Source organism: Mesoplodon mirus (genome assembly GCF_964341445.2).
Source record: "Mesoplodon mirus genome assembly, chromosome: 4".
Lineage (NCBI taxonomy): Eukaryota > Metazoa > Chordata > Mammalia > Artiodactyla > Ziphiidae > Mesoplodon > Mesoplodon mirus.
In genome coordinates this window covers 121,078,063-121,101,451 of record NC_138979.1, presented here as the reverse complement: position 1 = coordinate 121,101,451, position 23,389 = coordinate 121,078,063, and the positions used below count along the sequence as shown (strand labels likewise).

The 23,389-nt window shown below is 36.7% G+C and overlaps 1 protein-coding gene across 1 annotated transcript in view; it reads right to left on the bottom strand.

Moving 5' to 3' along the window:
• The window catches only part of SCFD1 (sec1 family domain containing 1), a 142,452-nt gene that overhangs the window by 31,864 nt on the left and 87,199 nt on the right, over positions 1 to 23,389 (bottom strand). Inside the window, exons 15-17 of the mRNA XM_082618920.1 lie at positions 20,916 to 21,012; positions 10,383 to 10,453; positions 7,103 to 7,182 (exon numbers count right to left, since the gene is read on the bottom strand). Coding sequence (XP_082475046.1) covers positions 7,103 to 7,182; positions 10,383 to 10,453; positions 20,916 to 21,012 — 248 coding nt within the window. The remainder of the gene's footprint in view (positions 1 to 7,102; positions 7,183 to 10,382; positions 10,454 to 20,915; positions 21,013 to 23,389) is intronic.

Genomic DNA, 23,389 nt, shown 5'->3' with positions numbered 1-23,389 from the left:
AACCCTTACAATTAGAAAGAATGTTACAAATTAGAAATTATATATTGAATACTTTGTAACCATGTAAAATGATGCCCAAGACTGCCTTTCCTCTTTTAACACCAAATATTTGATTAGGAAGTTCCACATAAGTCATAATGTAAAACACAATGACATACATGACACAGCCAAATATTTAAGTGTATATGTTATAAAAATTAGAAAAGACAGTTTTTGGTTTCTTTTGTTAAACTAAGGTTTGTTGTCTACTTTTTTCTTATCATAAGAACACAGTGAAGAGGGCAGACAGCAGAAGCAAGAAGAACTACAATTCTGCAGCCTGTGGAAGGAAAACCACATTCACAGAAAGATAGACAAAATGAAAACGCAGAGGACTATGTACCAGATGAAAGAACAAGATAAAACCCCAGAAAAACAACTAAATGAAGTGGAGATAGGCAACCTTCCAGAAAAAAATTCAGAATAATGACAGTGAAGATGATCCAGGACCTCGGAAAAAGAATGGAGGCAAAGATCGAGAATAATACAAGAAATGTTTAACAAAGACCTAGAAGAATTAAAAAACAAACAGAGATGAACAACACAATAACTGAAATGAAAAATACACTAGAAGGAATCAATAGCAGAATAACTGAGGCAGAAGAACGGATAAGTGACCTGGAAGACAGAATGGTGGAATTCACTGCTGTGGAACAGAATAAAGAAAAAAGAATGAAAAGAAATGAAGACAGCCTAAGAGACCTCTGGGACAACATTAAACGCAACAAATTTCATATTATAGGGGTCCCAGAAGGAGAAGAAGAGAGAAAGGACCCGAGAAAATAATTGAAGAGATTATAGTCAAAAACTTCCTTAACACGGGAAAGGAAATAGCCACCCAAGTCCAGGAAGCACAGAGAGTCCCATACAGGATAAACCCAAGAAGAAACATGCCAAGACACACAATAATCAAATTGACAAAAATTAAAGACGAAGAAAAATTATTGAAAGCAACAAGGGAAAAATGACAAATAACATACAAGGGAACTCCCATAAGGTTAACAGCTGATTTCTCAGCAGAAACTCTACAAGCCAGAAGGGAGTACCATGATATATTTAAAGTGATGAAAGGGAAGAACCTGCAACCAAGATTACTCTACCCAGCAAGGATCTCATTCAGATTCGATGGAGAAATCAAAAGCTTTACAGACAAGCAAAAGGTAAGAGAATTCTGCACCACCAAACCAGCTCTATAACAAATTCTGAAGGAACTTCTCTAAGTGGGAAACATAAGAGAAGAAAAGAACCTACAAAAACAAAACCATAACAATTAAGAAAATGGTAATAGGAACATACATATTGATAATTACCTTAAACGTGAATGGATCAAATGCTCCAACCAAAGACACAGGTTTGCTGAATGGATACAAAAACAAGACCCATATATATGCTATCTTCAAGAGACCCACTTCAGACCTAGGGACACATAACAGACTGAAAGTGAGGGGATAGAAAAAGATATTCCATGCAAATGGAAATCAAAAGAAAGCTGGAGTAGCAATTCAAATATCAGATAAAATGGACTTTAAAATAAAGACTATTACAAGATGCAAAGAAGGCCACTACACAGTCATCAAGGCATCAATCCAAAAGAAGATATAAAAATTATAAATATATATGCACCCAACAAAGGAGCACCTCAATACATAAGACAACTGCTGACAGCTATCAAAGAGGAAATTGATAGTAACACAATAATAGTGGGGGACTTAAACAGCTCACTTACACCAATGGACAGATCATCCAGACAGAAAATTAATAAGGAAACACAAGCTTTAAATGACACAATAGACCAGATAGATTTCATTGCTATTTATAGGACATTCCATCCAAAAACAGCAGATTACACTTTCTTCTCAAGTGCAAATGGAACATTCGACAAGATAGATAACATCTTGGGTCACAAATCAAGCCTCAGTAAACATAAGAAAATTGAAATCATATAAAGCATCTTTTCTGACCACAACGCTATGAGATTAGAAATCAATTACAGGGAAAAAACACAAACACATGGAGGCTAAACAGTATGTTATTAAATAAGCAGGAGATCACTGAAGATATCAAAAAGGAAATCAAAAAATACCTAGATACAAATTACAACAAAAACATGATGACGAAAAACCTATGGGATGCAACAAAAGCAGTTCTAAGAGGGAAGTTTATAGCAATACAAGCTTACCTCAAAAAATAAGAAAAATCTCAAATAAACAATCTAACCTTATACTTAAAGTAACTAGAGAAAGAACAAACAAAACCCAAAGTTAGTAGAAGGAAAGAAATCATAAAGATCAGAGCAGAAATAAATGAAATAGAAACAAAGAAAACAAGAGCAAAAATCAATAAAACTAAAAGCTGGTTGTTTGAGAAGATAAACAAAATTGATAAACCTTTAGCCACTCATCAAGAAAAAGAGGGAGAGGACTCAAATCAATAAAATTAGAAATGAAAAAGGAGAAGTTACAATGGACACTACAGATATACAAAGCATCAGAAGAGACTACTACAAGCAACTCTATTACAATAAAATGGACAACCTGGAAGAAATGGACAAATTCTTAGAAAGGTATAACCTTCCAAGACTGAACCAGGAAGAGATAGAAAATATGAACAGACCAATCACAAGTAATGAAATTGAAAATGTGATTAAAAATCTTCCAACAAACAAAAGTCCAGGATCAGATGGCTTCACAGGGAATTCAATCAAACATTTAGAGAAGAGCTAACACCCATCCTTCTCAAACTTTACCAAAAATTGCAGAGGAGGGAACACTCCCAAACTCATTCTATGAGGCCACCATCAACCTGATACCAAAACCAGACAAAGATACTATACAAAAGAAAATTACAGACCTAAAACACTGATGAATATAGATGCAAAAATCCTCAACAAAATACTAGCAAACAGAATCCAACAAAACATTAAAAGGATCATACACAATGGACAAGTGGGTTTTATGCCAGGAATGCAAGGATTCTTCAATATATGCAAATCAATCAATGTGATATACCATAATAACAAATTGAAGGAGAACAACCATATGATCTCAAGAGATGCAGAAAAGCTCCTGACAAAATTCAACACCCATTTATGATAAAAACTTTCCAGAAAGTGAGCATAGAGGGAACCTACCTCAACATAATAAAAGCCATATATGACAAACCCACGGCCAACATCATTCTCAATGGTGAAAAGCTGAAAGCATTTCCTCTAAGATCAGGAACAAGACAAGGGTGCCCACTTTCACCACTATTATTCAACATAATTTAGGAAGTTTTAGCCATGGCAATCAAAGAAGAAAAATAAATAAAAGGAATATAAATTGGAAAAGAAGAAGTAAAACTGTCACTGTTTGCAGATGACATGATACTATACATAGAGAATCCTAAAGATGCCACCAGAAAACTACTGGAGCTAATCAATGAATTTCGTAAAGTTGCAGGATACAAAATTAATGCACAGAAATATCTTGCATTCCTATGCACTAACAACGAAAGATCAGAAAGAGAAATAAGGAAACAATCCCATTCACCACTGCAACAAAAATAATAAAATACCTAGGAATAAACCTACCTAAGGAGGTAAAAGACCTGTACTCAGAAGACCGTAAGACACTGATGAAAGAAGTGAAAGATGACACAAACAGATGGAGATATACCATGTTCTTGGATTGGAATAATCTATACTGTGAAAATGACTATACTACCCAAAGCAATCTACAGATTCAATGCAGTCCCTATCAAATTACCAGTGGCATTTTTTACAGAACTAGAACAAAAAACCTTAAAATTTGTATGGAGACACAAAAGACCCTGAATAGCCAAAGCAGTCTTGAGGGAAAAAAACAGAGCTGGAGAAATCAGACTCCCTGACTTCAGACTATACTACAAAGCTACAGTAATCAAGACAATATGGTACTGGCACAAAAACAGAAATACAGATCAATGGAACAGGATAGAAAGCCCAGAGGTAAACCCACGTACCTATGGTCAACTAATCTACGACAAAGGAGGCAAGGATATAAAATGCAGAAAAGACAGTCTCTTCAATAAGTGGTGCTGGAAAAAATGGACAGCTACATGTAAAGTAATGAAATTAGAGCACTCCCTAACACCATACACAAAAATAAACTCAAAATGATTAGAGACCTAAATGTAAGACCGGACACTATAAAACTCTTAGAGGAAAACATAGGAAGAAGAAGAAAACTCTTTGACATAAATCACAGCAAGATCTTTTCGGGTCCACCTTCTAGAGTAATGGAAATAAAAACAAAAATAAAAAAACGGGACCTAATGAAACTTAAAAGCTTTTGCAAAGCAAAGGAAACTACAAACAAGACGAAAAGGCAACCCTCAGAATGGGAGAAAATATTTGCAAAAGAATCAACGGACAATGGATTAATCTCTAAAATATATAAACAGCTCATGCAGCTCAATATTAAAAAAACAAACAACCCAATCAAAAAATGGGCAGAAGACCTAAATAGACATTTCTCCAGAGAAGACATAGAGATTGCCAGAAGCACATGAAAAGCTGCTCAACATCACAATTAGAGAAATGCAAATCAAAACTACAATGAGGTATCACCTCACACCAGTCAGAATGGCCATCATCAAAAAATCTAGAAACAATAAATGCTGGAGAAGGTGTGGAGAAAAGGGAACACTCTTGCACTGCTGGTGGGAATGTAAATTGATACAGCCACTATGGAGAACAGTATGGAGGTTCCTTAAAAAACTAAAAATAGAATTACCATACAACCCAGCAATCCCACTACTGGGCATATACCCAGAGAAAACCATAATTCAAAAAGACACATGCATCCCAATGTTCATTGCAGCACTATTTACAATAGCCAGGTCATGGAAGCAACCTACATGTCCACTGACAGATGAATGGATAAAGAAGATGTGGTACATATATACAATGGAATATTACTCAGCCATAAAAAGGAACAAAATTGAGTTATTTGCAGAGACGTGGATGGATCTAGAGACTGTCATACAGAGTGAAGTCAGAAAGAGAAAAACAAATATCGTATATTAACGCACATGTGGATCCTAGAAAAATGGTACAGATGAACTGGTTTGCAGGGTAGAAACAGAGATACAGATGTAGAGAGCAAACGTATGGACACCAAAGGGAGAAAGTGGCGGGGGGTTGTGGTAGTGGTGGTGGGATGAATTAGGAGATTGGTATTGACATACATATACTAATATGTAAAAAATAGATAACTAATAAGAATCTGCTGTATAAAAAATAAATAAAATTCCCAAAAAAGAAAACAGTGAAATAAAAGCAAATTAGAAAAAAAAAACAAACAGAAATATAGATAATAAAATGCAATCATAGACTCACAACTCAGAGATATCCCCTGTTAACAATTTGGTATATTTCTCTTCTATGCATATTTTTTTGATACACGTGAGATCAGAAGCATATTCCATCCTCTAGTCTTAAAAAAAATTATTTTAAGAAATAATCTGAAGATACTGTTGTAGAAAATTTGGAAATAAAGACCCAAAAGGAAAAAAGTTCTACTACTTGGAGTTACCCACTGTTAGCATTTAAGTGAACAGAATTTTAGCTATGCAGTTATATGTATATATGTGTATTTCCATATAGACACACACAAATGGATGGATAAATGGATAGATAACAGGGATCGTAATGTAAAAAATGTCATCTAAGTTTTGGCTTAAATGTTACCTACCCAGAGGCTTACCCTGATCTCCTCAACAAATTTAGCTAATACCCCAACAAATTAAGATCACTTAGTTTTATTTTATTTATATCACTTAATATGGTGAATATGGTTTAACAGAACTCTGTTCATTTGTTTGCTTATATGTTGACTTATTGTTCCCTCAACACAAATGTAAATTCAGTTAAAGTAGGAGCCTTCCATAGCATATTTACTATTGTATTCTTTTTAAAATAAATTTTATTTATTCATTTTTATTTTTGGCTGCGTTGGGTCTTTGTTGCTGTGCATGGGCTTTCTCTGGTTGTGGTGAGCAGGCGCTACTCTTTGTTGCGGTGCATGGGCTGCTCGTTGCAGTGGCTTCTCTTGTTGCAGAGCACTGGCTCTAGGCACGTGGGCTTCAGTAGTTGTGGCACGTGGGCTCAGCAGTTGTGGCATGTGAACTCTAGGGCGCAGGCTCAGTAGTTGCGGCGCATAGGCTTAGTTGCTCCGCAGCATGTGGGATCTTCCCGGGCCAGGGCTTGAACCCATGTCCCATGCATTGGCAGGCAGATTCTTAACCACTGCGACACCAGGGAAGCCCCACTATTGTATTCTTAATGTCTAGAAGAGTCCCTAGTCACTGAGACAAAGGAAGTTATTTATCAAACAAATCATTGAATAGTAAACTATATTTCACTTTGTAACATAACATGGCCATTTCTCAGTGGTCATTAGAATAAGTCCTCCACAACATGATTTTTAATGACTCAGTTGCATTCCTGTGGAAATGACATAATTTCAATCCTTGACATTCAGGTTGATTTTCAAAATTCGATTATTACAATCGCTTCTAAGATTTTACGACTCCAATTTCTTCTTCGGGATTAATTCTTAAGAGAAGTGCTAGGTCAAAGCTATTCTTTTAAAAAACTTTTTATACCAGCCAGCAAAATTTTGACTATTTATATTTCTAATAGTAGAGTATAAATGCATCAGTTAATTTTCCTGGATCCTTGGCACAATATTTTCTAAATTTTTGCATCATAGTAATCTGCATTTCTCTGATTATTAGTAAAATTAAAATATTTAAAAAATGTTTTTGAGATATTTGACCCACAACATTTCAGTCTTTGACTTTCTCATCTCACATCTTTGAAGAAAATATAGGAAAAAATATGTCTAGGAAAGAAAGGCATCACTATTTTATATAAAGTTGTGGAAAGGGTGGGGGAGATATGGAAATATTTATGCCATTGAATAAAAAAAAATACTAAGGCACTGTTTAGTTTTCTTAGTAACATTCCCATTTTCTTGGGAACTCAACTTCCATTGTACTCTCTTAAATGGTAAGAACTGAAGAATAAAATAAAACTTACTTCCACTGTTTGATATATTGTAAGGGATTAAGGTTGCATCCAGCATCAGTTAAAGCTTTTTTGTATTGCTCCAAATCAGCCTGAAATAAGAAAAGAATCATATGACAAAAAATTTTACTTTCATGAAAGAGACCACTTTGTTTGTTGTCACTGGATTAATCAGAAAGTTAGACTAAAGGCATGAGCACCTAAGTAAAGTGGAGTGGTATCTTAAGGGAGTACCCAAATGAGCATGAGATAAAAGTCACGTAAAATGAAAATTACCTTTGACAGGCTCCCAAATCACCTATATAGTATTTTGTCATCCCTCAGTAAGCCCAACAGAGTCAGATTTTCCTCCACTGTTGACATAGATTGCTTGTCCTTGGGATAAGCATTAAATGAAAGATCTGGCTTGATCAAGAATATTCCAAAATTGGAAACATGAGAGGAATGACGCTGACTTAGGGGACCTGCAGATTCAGGTTATCCCATCTTATATTCACTGCAGAGATCCAAATTTATTAACTGAGCAGCAGGTGTCCTACACTTTTTTTTTTTTTCTTTTTGCAGTACGCGGGCCTCTCACCGTTGTGGCCTCTCCCGTTGCGGAGCACAGGCTCCGGACGCGAAGGCTCAGCAGCCATGGCTCACTGGCCTAGCTGCCCCGCGGCATGTGGGATCTTCCCGGACCGGGGAACGAACCCGTGTCCCCTGCATCAGCAGGTGGACCCTCAACCACTGCACCACCAGGGAAGCCCATGTCCTACACTTTTTAAATAGTTTTCTTTCTTACTCTTTTTTTATTTCCTAATGAGTAAAGTCTAGTTGAATTCATATATGTCACCAGAGCCTATCATCACAGTGACTCCATTATAAAAATTTAAAAGAAAGAAACTTTTAAGCTCACCATCAAATCAGAGATATTCACTACTTTGCATTTGGGGGGTTATTACATTAGTAGTCAAAATTTGCGTCAAGCCACTTAATGACCACTTAAACTTATGAAAAGACATAATTCTTACCAAAAACAAATGAAATAAGATAATGTGGTCAAATTAAGGGAAACTGCATTAAGTTTTGAAATAATATATTCCTAAGAAAATATAAATAAGCTATTAGAATCCCTTAAAGGAACACCCCCATTAATGACAGAGATGTTTCTAGAAAGAAAACTATACAGTAATCCCCTCCCTTCAGCAGTTTTGCTTTCCATGGTTTCAGTTGCTGTGGTCAACTGAGGTCTGAAAATACTAAATGGAAATTCCCAGAAATAAACAATTCATACTGTGTGCCGTTTGAGTAGTGTGATGAAAACTTGTGCTTTCCTGATCAGTCCTGCCCCAACCATTGACATCATCTGCTCCTCACATCTAACAATGGATACCATCATGGCTTGATGACACAGGATCATCTGAAGCAGACGATTCTCCTTCAGTCAGAAGGTCAATAGTAGCCTAATGCTACATCACCATGCCTGTGTCATTCACCTCACTTCATCTCATCATGCGGGCATTTTATCAGCTCACATCATCATCATAGGAAGGATGACTACAGTACAATATATTTTGAGAGAGAGAGTCCACATTCACATAACTTTTATTATAGCATATTGTTATAAGTATTCTATTTTATTATTAGTTATTGTTGTTAATCTCTTACTAATTATAAATTAAACTTTATCATAGGTATGTATGTATGTATGTATAGAAAAAAACAGTATATATGGTAGTGGGGGGGCGTTTGGTACTCTCCATGGTTTCAGGCATCCACTGGGGGTCATGGAACATATCTCCCTTGGATAAGGGGGGGACTACTGAACTTCCTTACTGAATTAAAATAAAAGTCAAGAAATGTATTCTTAGGATAAAGCAGAATTGACCTAAAGCAAATATTGGGTTTACTTTGCTGTTTTAACATGCCAAACAAAAAGAGGCCTTACAACCTACCGACATTAGAAAAATAATTGCTACCAGCAAAGGAAAGGAGTTTACAACAGCCATATCATTCTAGGTGTCATTCCCAAGTTCCTTATGCTAGTTGCTCATCCAATAAAATCATACAAAGTTAACATTAGAAAGAGTTAATAGGTCTCTAACCCAGCAACAAGACTGATAGTAAAAATCACTGCTTTCCTTCACAGTATTACCTCTACATACTTAAAAAAGTTTTTTTCCTCAAAAGCAATTGATGGCTTATTACAGAAAAAAACACAACAAAATATCCCACAATCTACTCTTCCAGTGAGAAAAAAATCTAGAAAGGAAGATAGATTATTTTCCAATCATTCTTAGAAATTTATTCTGATATAAAAAGTAGTTTTACTGCAATACAGTCTCTCAACTTTATTTTTATATGGATCAAATGATAGATGTGAATCTGAAGTTTAATCTTAGGAAAGTATTGATACAATATTTATATAACTTTTGGAAATTTAGATATCTTCCTCCAAGTGAATTCTCTATATTCTATAATGGACATTAGTTTTTTTTTTTTTTTAATTTGTTTGTTTATTTTGGGCTGTGTTGGGTCTTCGTTGCTGCACGTGGGCTTTCTCTAGTTGTGGTGAGGGGGGCTACTCTTCGTTGCGGTGCAGGTGCTTCTCACTGTGGTGGCTTCTCTTGTTGTGGAGCACAGGCTCTAGGCACACGGGCTTCAGTAGTTGAGGGCTCAGTAGTTGTGGCTCGCAGGCTCTAGAGCGTAGGCTCAGTAGCTGTGGTGCATGGGCTTAGTCGCTCCGCGGCACGTGGGATTTTCCTGGGCCAGGGATCAAACCCACATACTGCTGCACTGGCAGGCGGATTCTTAACCACTACGCCACCAGGGAAGTCCCTGGACATTAGTTTTAAAACAACTGTAAAATATTACCAAACTTTTACTTTAGGTTAAAGCAAAATTCCTTGTAAGGAAAATAAGTATTAGTGGCTATAGCTTAAAGAAATGGAACTTCTAGGATCATCACATCATGAGAAATGATAAGATCAATCTTTCAAAAGGCAGAGCAAACTTGGTTAACTTAGTTTAGAATAGTTATTTTCCAGAAATAAGAATTTTGGTCACAAATTCAGTTCATATCCTAACAACTTGAAAGTGGTGAGATATTTCATGAGTAAACAGTTCTCTTGGTGACAATAAATACTGCTATAATATTCAGCAGTAAATAGAACTAGCCTTACGAAATTTTTTTTTCTTTTAAAGGAAGGAATGAAGTAATTATTTGGTTACAGTGATTTTTACTTCCATTTTCTGAAACAAGCGAGTATTCTCCCTTCCTCCCAATAACTGAATACAGAGGACATACCTCAGAAGGTGCTTGCTGTGCACTTATGTAATAGATAAGAAACAGCCTCATTTTATCTTCTGGAGTTCCTGCTACAAAGGGGAAAATAGATAAGGAAAAAAAGACTTTCATAATTCTGGTTGTTATGTGTTATAGTCAACACTATAAACTCAAGGCATACATAAATATGACAAGACAAACTAAGGCTCTTGATTCAAATGATTTAACGTTATAGGCACTAAATTACAACCAGGTAAAACACAGATATGGAAAAAGATTAAATACTATGGGATTACAGGGATGAACTATGGAAGCATCTCTATTCTATCTTCCAAACTGTCTATAGTGCTGTGATTTATGTGTCAGATCTAAACTCAAAAAGGTATAGGTAGGATAATCATACAATTCTAAAATAGTACACTTTTGAGATGAAAAGGGGGATGCTAGTAATAAGTATGTAAGGACAACTGGTATACAAATGGGACTATCCTGGGAAACCAGTTGCATGGTCCCCTTAGGTACTGGGTTATGAAAACCTGCTGGCTAAAATCATCTAACTGAGCCTAAGGTCATACTTTTGAAATTGAAGCCACTAAATATACATTTCTCCCCTTTCTGAAGGGTCTATGAAGATTTGGAAAAACCATATGTCTATAGTATAATAAACACCATTGTATTATGCAGATTATATCTGCCTGAAATTTTAAGACAAAACAAAGGATTTCAGAGAAATTTCTTGCTTGCAGTGCATCCTTTGAGCTACTACTCCTATTATCCAAAGCCCGAGACTGTCCAGAGAATCCTTTTATTTTCCCCTCAACACTGGGTGTACTTCGATGCAAAGTGATAACGCACTGGTCATGGGTAACTCAGTTTCACTATTTAACAAATACCAGTATGCACTCTCACTTCAAAGTGTGTCCCAATACGTAAGAACTCAGAATTGTTATACTTTATTATAGAATAAAAACAAGAGTAATTTTTTCAAAACATATTGACTGATGACCCATTGATTTTCTATCTTCAAATTATCCTTACTCCCTAAATATGACAAAGACTGGTAATAAAGATCAATGACAGGTTCTCCAACATTCTCATGCTTACAAATAAAGATTGTATTTTAGATATACTGAAGTAGGTTACTGGATTCAGGGTTTTGTTTAAATCCTAGGAGAAAGCTGATATTTTTGTTTTAGCAGGTAATTAGCCTCGATGGGTTCAGGCCAAAGCTCCTACCAGCCTCTGTGAACCGTTTCCATCATGAATTCTATTTTTAAAATGTTTGCAGTGCTACTGGGATCTGTCCCACTGCCCAGCAGCCAGTACGGGAACTTGGAGGTCATCTAGTCCTTCACCTCTCAGTCTTTGGAATGCTGTTTAGGATCAGATTCATGCACGTACAACTCAGAGGTGAGCCCAGGAATTCATAAACAACTTTATGGGGTTGCTTTCCTGAGCTCCTTCCTTCTGCAATCTCCCTGGTACTTTCCAGTTTCCTTGGCCTTCCCTTTTTAGTGCTCCAGCCAGAAAGCTTTGGCTTTAGGTACCCTGCTCCATTGTGTATTTCCTGCAGTTATGACGAAGCAGTTAGAGGACAAAAAGAAAAAGAGGAACGGGGCTTGCCGTAGGCTCTTGGAACAATAGCTCCTAAGATACGAGAGACAGGTTCCCCTCCTCAGAGTTTTAGGGGCCTGTGGGTTCCTGCTGGTGCTTTTAATATCCGCAGCACAGAGCATAGCCTCTTCAAGCTGATGTCTGGGTCCTTTGGACATGTTCCATTAGGTTTTAAGTACTTTTCTTGCTTTCTGACACAATAAAATGTTTCAGGCTCATTTTGTACTTTCTCTCCCTGGAATCAACCATACTCCAATGAGTCCTAGTGGAAAGTGGAATATATAAGGCTAAAATTTTTACTACTGGGGAACTGTTGCTCCTAGCCCTGCTCAGTTGGCAGAGTTAGGGAATATATATATATGTGTACACACACACACGCATATCTATATTTATTTCTCTATTTGGCAAGTATTTAACAAAAACACCAAGTCTACATCAGCACCTCCAATTCCAATCCAATATTACTAGGGTTCATTCTAGTTTTCTTCATTTCCATAGTTATAACTTCCATTTCTGACAGTGGGAAACCTGGCTCCCTTTTTTTTTTTTTTTTTTTTTTGCGGTATGCGGGCCTCTCACTGTTGTGGCCTCTCCTGTTGCGGAGCACAGGCTCCGGACGCGCAGGCTCAGTGGCCATGGCTCATGGGCCCAGCCGCTCCGCGGCATGTGGGATCTTCCCGGACCGGGGCACGAACCCGTGTCCCCTGCATCGGCAGGCAGACTCTCAACCACTGCGCTACCAGGGAAGCCCCTGGCTCCCTTTTTATTACCTGATGTATTTACTTATTTATCCAGTCCCCTGTATGTAACAAATATCTTATCTCTCCCACTGTCCCCTTGCCTGCATGGACGTTGTCTCCTCCACTTGGGCTCTGATTCTCTACAATGGACCCACCCACATGCCTGGCTATAATTCTCACCCCACCTGAGCCAATGTTTGGTTTGTCCTATGCAGGGTCACCCCCCTTAATCTGATAGGACTCTTATACCCTTATAACTGTTCCCACATGTGGACACTCTGCTCACTTCACTTGGACTTTGACATTTCATGCTGGATTACCAACCCTCCCTCTACCGGATATGTGGATGCCCTCCTCATCCTGCTCAGGTTCTGACATCTTGTTCTGGGCTGAAGTGGTACTACACTGCTACTGTGCATGAATGCCTACCTTGCTCTGCTCTACTTAATGTCTTTAATAATAAATGGTTTGAGAAAGTAAGGGAAGGGAAAAAGAAAGGTTCTGATTGCTTTTTTTAATCAACACACTTAATTGCTTCAACTTTACTCAAAATTTATTGTAAATAACAAGTAATAGCTCTGAAGTGATGGACTTAGATGTATTTTTCATATTTTTAATTGTAAAGTACACATATCTTCAAAATGTTATGTTCTCCCCACAAATCTAACTTTTTAAAAGTGTGAGAAATACTATGGCTTCTCAGAAGTTTTTATGAATAGAACCCTTTAATTACAAACAAGTGAAAAAAAAATTTTAAACTTACTTTCCAACGTGATATAAAATTTAAAAGTCAGACCAAAACTATAACTCAAAAAACATCATTATTTACTTGAAAAGCTTGTACGTAAAATATAAGCTAAATAGCTTATATGCTTTTTATTCATTTTTCAAAAGAGCTGAGATTTGAATTGAAAACTCTTCTGAAATTATTAAGCCTGTAAAGTTTAGAGAATTTTAGTGGCTTAAACCCTATGAAGATCTTATGATCATTATGATTGAAAACAATGATTAGCTTATATTTTCTAAGTGCAAATAGTTATATCTTGCTTTAAGAAAATCTAACAAACATATATTTAGATAAATATAAATATAAAGGGACTGTCTACAGAGTTTCTCTAAAAGTGAATTCCCAGGGGCCTCAGAAGTGAATCCGGGGTGCAGACAACTGTCAAGCCCAGGCAGAGTCCCTGGCACGCTGGGCGGCAGGGGTGGTGCAGATGGCCTGGCTCTGACCCCGAGAACACCAGGTCACCCTGTGCACCTCAGGCCACCGCACTGTCCCTCCGGCTGCTCCAGGTCCCCATGGCCGCACACCAGCCTGGCGGTTCCAGGGATTTGGATGTCCGTGCCTTTGGGGGACCATTACTTCGTCTGCCACATGCCGTGTAGCTGACAGGGTCTTGGTACTCTGGTGGGGTGTCAGGCCTGTGCCTCTGAGGAGGGAGAGCTGAGTTCAGGACACTGGTCCACCAGAGACCTCTCAACTCCATGTAATATCAAATGGCGAAAGTTCTCCCAGAGATCTCCATCTCAACACAAAGACCCAGCTCTACTCAACGACCAGCAACCTACAGTGCTGGACACCCTATGCCAAACAACTAGCAAGACAGGAACACAACTCCACCCATTAGCAGAGAGGCTGCCTAAAATCATAATAAGGTCACAGACACCCCAAAACACATCACCGGATGCAGTCCTGCTGACGAGAAAGACAAGATCCAGCTTCATCCACCAGAACACAGGCACTAGTCCTATCCACCAGGAAGGCTACACAACACACTGAACCAACCTTAGCCACTAGGGGCAGACACCAAAAACAATGGGAACTACAAACCTGCAGACTGCGAAAAGGAGACCCCAAACACAGTAATTTAAGCAAAATGAGAAGACAGAGAAACACACAGCAGATGAAGGAGCAAGGTAAAAACCCACCACACCAAACAAATGAAGAGGAAATAGGCAGTCTACATGAAAAAGAATTCAGAATAATGACTGTAAAGATGATCCAAAATATCGGAAATAGAATGGAGAAATTACAAGAAACGTTTAACAAGGACGTGGAAAAACTAAAGCACACACAAACAATGATGAACAACACAACAAATACAATTAAAAATTCTCTAGAAGGAATCAATAGCAGAATAACTGAGGCAGAAGAACGGATAAGTGACCTGGAAGATAAAATAGTGGAAATAACTACTGCAAAGCAGAATAAAGAAAAAAGAATGAAAAGAATTGAGGACACTCTCAGAGACCTCTGGGACAACATTAAACCCACCAACATTCGAATTATAGGGGTCCCAGAAGAAGAAAAGAAAAACAAAAGGACTGAGACAATATTTGAAGAGATTATAGTTGAAAACATCCCTAATATGGGAAAGTAAATAGTCAATGAAGTCCAGGAAGCACAGAGAGTCCAATATAAGATAAATCCAAGGAGAAACACGCTAAGACACATATTAATCAAACTATCAAAAACTAAGTACAAAGAAAAAATATTAAAAGCAGCAAAGGAAAAGCAACAAATAACATACAAGGGAATCCCCATAAGGTTAACAGCTGAACTTTCAGCAGAAACTCTGCAAGCCAGAAGGGAGTGGCAGGACATATTTAAAGTGAAGAAAGGGAAAAACCTACAACCAAGATTACTCTACCAAGCAAGGATCTCATTCAGATTTGACAGAGAAATTAAAACCTTTACAGAGAAGCAAAAGATAAGAGAAATCCGCACCACCCAACCAGCTTTACAACAAATGCTAAAGGCACTTCTCTAAGCAGGAAAAACAAGAGAAGGAAAAGACCCATAATAAGAAACCAAAAACTATTAAGAAAATGGTAATAGGAACATAAATATCGATAACTACCTTAAATGTAAATAGATTAAATGCTCCAACCAAAAGATACAGACTGGCAGAATGGATACAAAAACAAGACCCGCATATATGCTGTCTACAAGAGACCCACTTCAGACCTAGGGACACATACAGACTGAAAGTGAGGGGAAGGAAAAAGATATTCCATGCAAATGGAAATCAAAAGAAAGCTGGAGTAGCAATTCTCGTATCAGTCAAAATAGACTTTAAAATAAAGACTATTACAAGAGACAAAGAAGGACACTATATAATGATCAAGGGATCAACCCAAGAAGAAGATATAAGAATTGGAAATATTTATGCACCCAAAATAGGAGCACCTCAATACCTAAGGCAAATGCTAATAGCCATACAAGGAGAAATCGACAGTAACACAATCATAGTAGGGGACTTTAACACCCCACTTTCTCCAATGGACAGATCATCCAAAATGAAAATAAATAAGGAAACACAAGCTTTAAATGATACATTAAACAAAATGGAATTCATTGATATTTATAGGACATTCCATCCAAAAACAACACAATACACTTTATTCTCAAGTGCTCATGGAATATTCTCCAGGAAAGATCATATCTTGGGTCACAAATCAAGGCTTGGTAAATTTAAGAAAACTGAAATTGTCTCAAATATCTTTTCTGACCACAATGCTATGAGACTAGACACCAATTACAGGAAAAAAACTGTAAAAAACACAAACACATCAGGCTAAACAATACATTAGTATATAACCAAGAGATCACTGAAGAAATCAAAGAGGAAATCAAAAAATACATAGAAACAAATAACAATGAAAACACGATGACCCAAAATCTATGGGATGCAGCAAAAGCAGTTCTAAGAGGGAAGTTTATAGCATTACAATCCTACCTCAAGAAACAAAAAACATCACCAATAAACAACCTAACGTTACACCTAAAGCAATTAGAGAAAGAAGAACAAAATAACCGCAAAGTTAGCAGAAGGAAACAAATCATAAAGATCAAATCAGAAATAAATGAAAAAGAAATGAAGGAAACTATATCAACGATCAATAAAACTAAAAGCTGGTTCTTTGAGAAGATAAACAAAATTGATAAACCATTAGCCATACTCATCAAGAAAAAAAGGGAGAGGACTCAAATCAATATACTCAGAAATGAAAAAGGAGAGGTAACAACTGACATTGCAGAAATACAAAGGATCACAAGAGATTACTACAAGCAACTCTATGCCAATAAAATGAACAACGTGGAAAAATGGACAAATTCTTAGAAAAGCACAACCTTCCGAGACTGAACCAGGAAGAAATGGAAAATATAAACAGACCAATCACAAGCACTGAAATTGAGACTGTGATTTAAAATCTTCCAAAAAACAAAAGTCCAGGACCAGATGGATTCACAGGCAAATTCTATCAAACATTTAGAGAAGAGCTAACACCTATCATTCTCAAACTCTTCCACAATATAGCAGAGGAGGGAACACTCCCAAACTCACTCTACAAGGCCACCATAATGCTGATACCAAAACCAGACAAAGATGTCACAAAGAAAGAAAACTACAGGCCAATTATCACTGATGAACACAGATGCAAAAATCCTCAACAAAATACTAGCAAACAGAATCCAACAACACAATAATAGGATCATACACCATGATCAAGTGGGGTTTATCCCAGGAATGCAAGGATTCTTCAATATACGCAAATCAATCAATGTGATATACCATAATAACAAATTGAAGGAGAAAAACCATATGATCATCTCAATAGATGCAGAGAAAGCTTTCAACAAAATTCAACACCCATTTAGGATAAAAACCCTCTAGGTAGTAGGCATAGAGGGAACTTTCCTCAACATAATAAAGGCCATATATGACAAACACACAGCCAACATCGTTCGCAATGATGAAAAATTGAAACCATTTCTTCTAAGATCAGGAACAAGACAAGGTTGTCCACTCTCACCACTATTATTCAACATAGATTTGGAAGTTTTAGCCAAGACAATCAGAGAAGAAAAAGAAATAAAAGGAATCCAAATCGGAAAAGAAGAAGTAAAGCTGTCACTGTTTACAGATGACATGATACTATACATAGAGAATCCTAAAAATACTACCAAAAAACTACTAGAGCTCACCAATGAATTTGGTAAAGTAGCAGGATACAAAATTAATGCACAGAAATCTCTTGCATTCTTACACACTAATGATGAAAAATCTGAAAGAGAACTTAAGGAAACACTCTCATTTACCATTGCAACAAAAAGAATAAAACACCTAGGAATAAACCTACTTAAGGAGACAAAAGACCTGTATGCAGAAAACTATGAGACACTGATGAAAGAAATTAAAGATGATACAAACAGAGAGAAAGATATACCATTTTCTTGGATTGGAAGAATCAACATTGTGAAAATGAGTGTAGTACCCAAAGCAATCTACAGAATCAATGCAATCCCTATCAAACTACCAATGGCATTTTCCACAGAACTACAACAAAAAGTTGCACAATTTGTTTGGAAACACAAAAGACCCTGAATAGCCAAAGCAATCTTGAGAAAGAAAAATGGAGCTGGAGGAATCAGGCTCCCAGACTTCAGACTATAGCACAAAGCTACAGTAATCCAGACAATGTGGTACTGGCACAAAAACAGAAATATAGATCAATGGAACAGGATAGAAAGCACAGAGATAAACCCATGCTCCTATGGTCACCTTATTATTATTATTGTTTTTTTGCGGTACGCGGGCCTCTCACTGTTGTGGCCTCTCTTGTTGCGGAGCACAGGCTCCGGACGTGCAGCCTCAGCGGCCATGGCTCATGGGCCCAGCCGCTCCGTGGCATGTGGGATCTTCCCAGACCAGGGCACGAACCCATGTCCCCTGCATCGGTAGGTGGACTCTCAACCACTGCGCCACCAGGGAAGCCCTGGTCACCTTATTTTTGATAAAGGAGGCAAGAATATACAATGGAGAAAAGACAGCGTCTTTAATAAGTGGTGCTGGGAAACCTGGACAGCTACATGTAAAAAAATGAAATTAGAACACTCCCTAACACCATACACAAAAATAAACTTAAAATGGATTAAAAACCTAAATGTAAGACCAGATACTATAAAACTCCTAGAGAAAAAAACATAGGCAGAACACTCTATGAGATAAATCACAGCAAGATCTTTTTTGACCCACCTCCTAGAGGAATGGAAATAAAAACAAAAATAAACAAATGGGACCTAATGAACCTTAAGAGATGAAAAGACAACCCTCAGAATGGGAGAAAATATTTGCAATTGAAGCAACTGACAAAGGATTAATCTCCAAAATATACAAGCAGCTCATGCAGCTCAATATCAAAAACACAAACAACCCAATCCAAAAATGGGCAGAAGAGCTAAACAGACATCTCTCCAAAGAAGATATACAGATTGCCAACAAACACATGAAAGGCTGCTCAACATTACTAATCATTAGAGAAATGCAAGTCAAAACTACAATGAGGTATGACCTCACACCAGTCAGAATAGCCATCATCAAAAAATCTACAAACAATAAATGCTGGAGAGGGTGTGGAAAAAAGGGAACCCTCTTGCACTGTTGGTGGGAATGTAAAAGATAAAACCCCAGAAAAACAACTAAATGAAATGGAGATAGGCAATCTTCCAGAAAAAGAATTCAGAATAATGACAGTGACGATAAGCCAGGACCTCAGAAAGAATGGAGGCAAAGATTGAGAAGATGCAAGAAATCTTCCAAGAAACAAAAGTCCAGGACCAGATGGCTTCACAGGTGAATTCTAGCAAACATTTAGAGAAGAGCTAACACCCATCCTTCTCAAACTCTTCCAAAAAATTGCAGAGGAAGGAACACTCCCAAACTCATTCTACAAGGCCACCATCACCCTGATACCAAAACCAGACAAAGACACTACAAAAAAAGAAAATTACAGACCAATATCACTGATGAATATAGATGCAAAAATCCTCAACAAAATACTAGCAAACAGAATCCAACAACACATTAAAAGGATCATACACCATGACCAAGTGGGATTTATCCCAGGGATGCAAGGATTCTTCAATATACGCAAATCATCAATGTGATACACCATATTAACAAATTGAGGAAGAAAAACCATATGATCATCTCAGTAGATGCAGAAAAAGCTTTTGACAAAATTCAACACCCATTTATGATAAAAACTCTCCAGAAAGTGGGCATAGAGGGAAACTACCTCAACATAATAAAGGCCATATACGAAGAAAAAAAAAAAAAAAGTCATGTACCACAATGTTCATTGCAGCTCTATTTACAAGAGCCAGGACGTGGAAGCAACCTAAGTGTCCTCAACAGATGAATGGATAAAGAAGATGTGGCACATATACACAATGGAATATTAGTCATAAAAAGAAACAAAAAATTGAGTTATCTGTAGTGAGGTGGAGGGACCCAGAGACTGTCATACAGAGTGAAGTAAGTCAGAAAGAGAAAAATAAATACTGTATGCTAACACATATATATGGAATCTAAAAAAAAAAAGGTTCTGAAGAACCTAGAGGCAGGACAGGAATAAAGACAGACGTAGAGAATGGACTTGAGGACACGGGGCGGGGGAAGGGTAAGCTGGGACAAAGTGAGAGAGTGGCATGGACTTATGTATACTAACCAGTGTAAAGTAGATAGCTATTGGGAAGCAGCTGCATAGCACAGGGAGATCAGCTCCGTGCTTTGTGACCACCTAGAGGGGTGGGATAGGGAGGGTGGGAGGGAGACGCAAGGGGGTGGAGATATGGGGTATATGTATATGTATAGCTGATTCACTTTGTTATAAAGCAGAAACTAACACACCATTGTAAAGCAATTATACTCCAATAAATGTGTTTAAAAAAAAGTGAATTCCCTAAATATTTAAAACAAAATTCAGTTTTAGATACATCTTTTTAGGAAACTCTTTAGGGTGAAACCAAAGTAATTAGAAACTGCATCACTTAGAGATTCTGGCTTTGAATATTTTACCTTCAAATCTTCCTGGAGCCAGAAGAAATTGAGCTTTAAATGTATCACTTTAAACAAATGAATATAAAAAGTGCTTAAATACCTCGCCCCCACAAAAAAAAAGCACTTACATACCATCAAAGAAAAGTTCAATAAAATAAAATGTAAATCATTTTTCTACCTTAGTAACTGCTATGTTACAAATTTCTCAACAGGAAATAGCTCATTTAATTATCTCATAAATAGCAAAGATTATGAGAAAAACAATGATTCTATTCAAATTTTACTCAAATGGAAAATGCTGGATTCATCAGAAGTAAAACTTACATTAACCTCAAATTCATGGTACATACCATCAGGGTCTGATATTATATCTAGAAGCGATTTATCCAGAGTAGTTTTGCTCATTATTTTTTCTTCATATTCAAAATATACATCCAATTTTCTTGCCTGTTTCAAAATAAGTGTCAGATTAGAATACATCAAGTAATAAAAACATACTAAAGGACTCTCAGCTTACAAGTTTCTATGATCAATTTGAAAAACAAATGTTCATTTCCTAGTAGAATTTAAAGTTTCTTACTTTTGATTATATAGTTAATGTAAAAAAAATGATAGATTGCTATTATATTTATATTTTACTTATAAATTCAGAATTAACTCTGCATATTAGCAAAGACAAAAAATCACACAAATCTCAATTATTGTATTAATTAGTAACTAGCACACAAATAACACTGTATTCCATGCAAATTAATATCAAGTGGTCATGTTACGTTTACTTTTTTAGTGAGTAAATTCAGATATTTTCATCCTAACCGGAAAGTTACCTTAATTATTTTCAATGGTTTTTAAATAAACTATTTTCCTACTTAATACTTTGAAGTTTAGATAATGGAAAAGTAGTCAAACTTAGCTTTTCTGTATGGCAGCTTTTCTAATTTAAAATTCGTTGATTAAAATTATCCAAATGAAATTAACATGTTAGGATAATCCGAGGTAAATAAAAATTATCGAGTATCTACTAAATTATGCTTCAAATAGACGAGAGAAAAGAACATGCTTTACTACTGAAGGTATTACCAATCTAACTAGAAACCATTCATGAAATAAATGAGAATACTTATGAGATACCAACAAAGAACCAAAATGTAAATATAGAATATAAATAAATATATTAAGATCAGATGATAGAATGAAATAACTAACCAATTGTGGAGAAGGAAGCGATGAGTTTTGAATTGTTTTGAGAGTGATTTGGGGACATGGATAGACAGAGTTCATTTCAGGTAAAGGGATCATACCAAGGCATGATCAGAGTGGATAGATCTGAGTGGCAGACTCAGGAGTGATTTCATATATGAGGCAACAGGCAATCAACCAGAGTCCCTCAATCCCACTCCCCTGCAGTGGCACACAAGGCCAGAGCTTTAAACAGATGAAATATTCTGTTTGAAAATCCAAACAACATGAAAAGGTAAATACATTGAGACCTGTCTTCACTCCTGTCCTTTTCCACCCAATTTCCACCTGCTTCTTTGGATATTCTTTATTTCTCCTATAGTTTTTCACTTTCTCTATGCAAATAGTATCTATACCCTAAGATCCCTCTGCTTTCTGCCACAAAAGGTAACATACTATACTCTTCTGTCCCTTGTTTTCACTCAATATAACCAGTACATGGAGAATTTCCTTATTAGTGAAGTCTAGATAAGAGTTAATAAACTCTGTCAGAGTTTTCCTTTTTATAAATGGCTTTTCATATTCTTCAGATTCCCTGATACAGGAACCACTTTAACTACTGTATAAAGCTACTTTGAATAACAAAGTAGATGAGAGGTAAAGTCCTACGAATGGAAAAATGTAATATCAAAAATGAACAAAAGAAATAGAAAGGAGATCCTAGGAAAGAGAACATGGTGGTGACTGTGTGAATGGAAAGGAAGAGACAGAAACTTAATAATTAACATGAGAATGTATATGGGAAGGAAGCTAGTGAAAAAAGTCAAAGATAACTCCTGGGAAACTAGGATAATAGTAGTAGGAACTATGTTAACATAAATATTAGATTGGGAAAGGCTAATTATCTGTAGAGTAAAGCTAGGAATGGAAGGGGGAAGGTGATAAAATAAGGTGTTAGGCTGACTTTCGGGCCCTCACAATCTGCTCCAGCCAACTTTTCTGTTTTATCACTATTCACTGGGTTCAGTTCCCTCTAGTCACATCAATTAACTCACTGACTTTCGTTAAAGTCAGTGTACACTACATACGTAGTGTATGCTTTTAATCCTCAAGGCTTAGGCTTGGGTTATATACTCTTAGCTTTTTTAGAATGTATTTCTCCTCCATCACCTGCCCAGTGAATTCTACTCATTTTTCAAGGTCCAGCCTCTTTGCAGCATCTCTGTAACGCTTCAGTCTCTGTTCTTTCCCTTTCCTGCCCCTCCCCCAATCTTCTTCACTGGGAGAATTTATTAATCCCTTAAGTGTGTACTGACAGCACTTTGTACACTTCTCCATAATAATGATCACACCACATTACTGTCTTTGGTCTCCTAAAACTGTAAACTCCTTAAAGTGTGTCTAATTAATTGTTTAACCCTAGGAGTCTAACACAGCACCTGGCTCATAACAAGTACTTGATAAAATATTTGTTGAATGTCTAAGCTAATAGCAGGACATATACAGATCAAGTAGTCATCTTCAGAAGTTATAAAAGGAGATAAATGAACTTCTAGAAGTGAAAAATGTAAAGAATCAAGTCTTTAGTGACTTAATATGTAAAATTATGTAGGCTAAATGCCATAATGGAATCTAATGTCTGTAC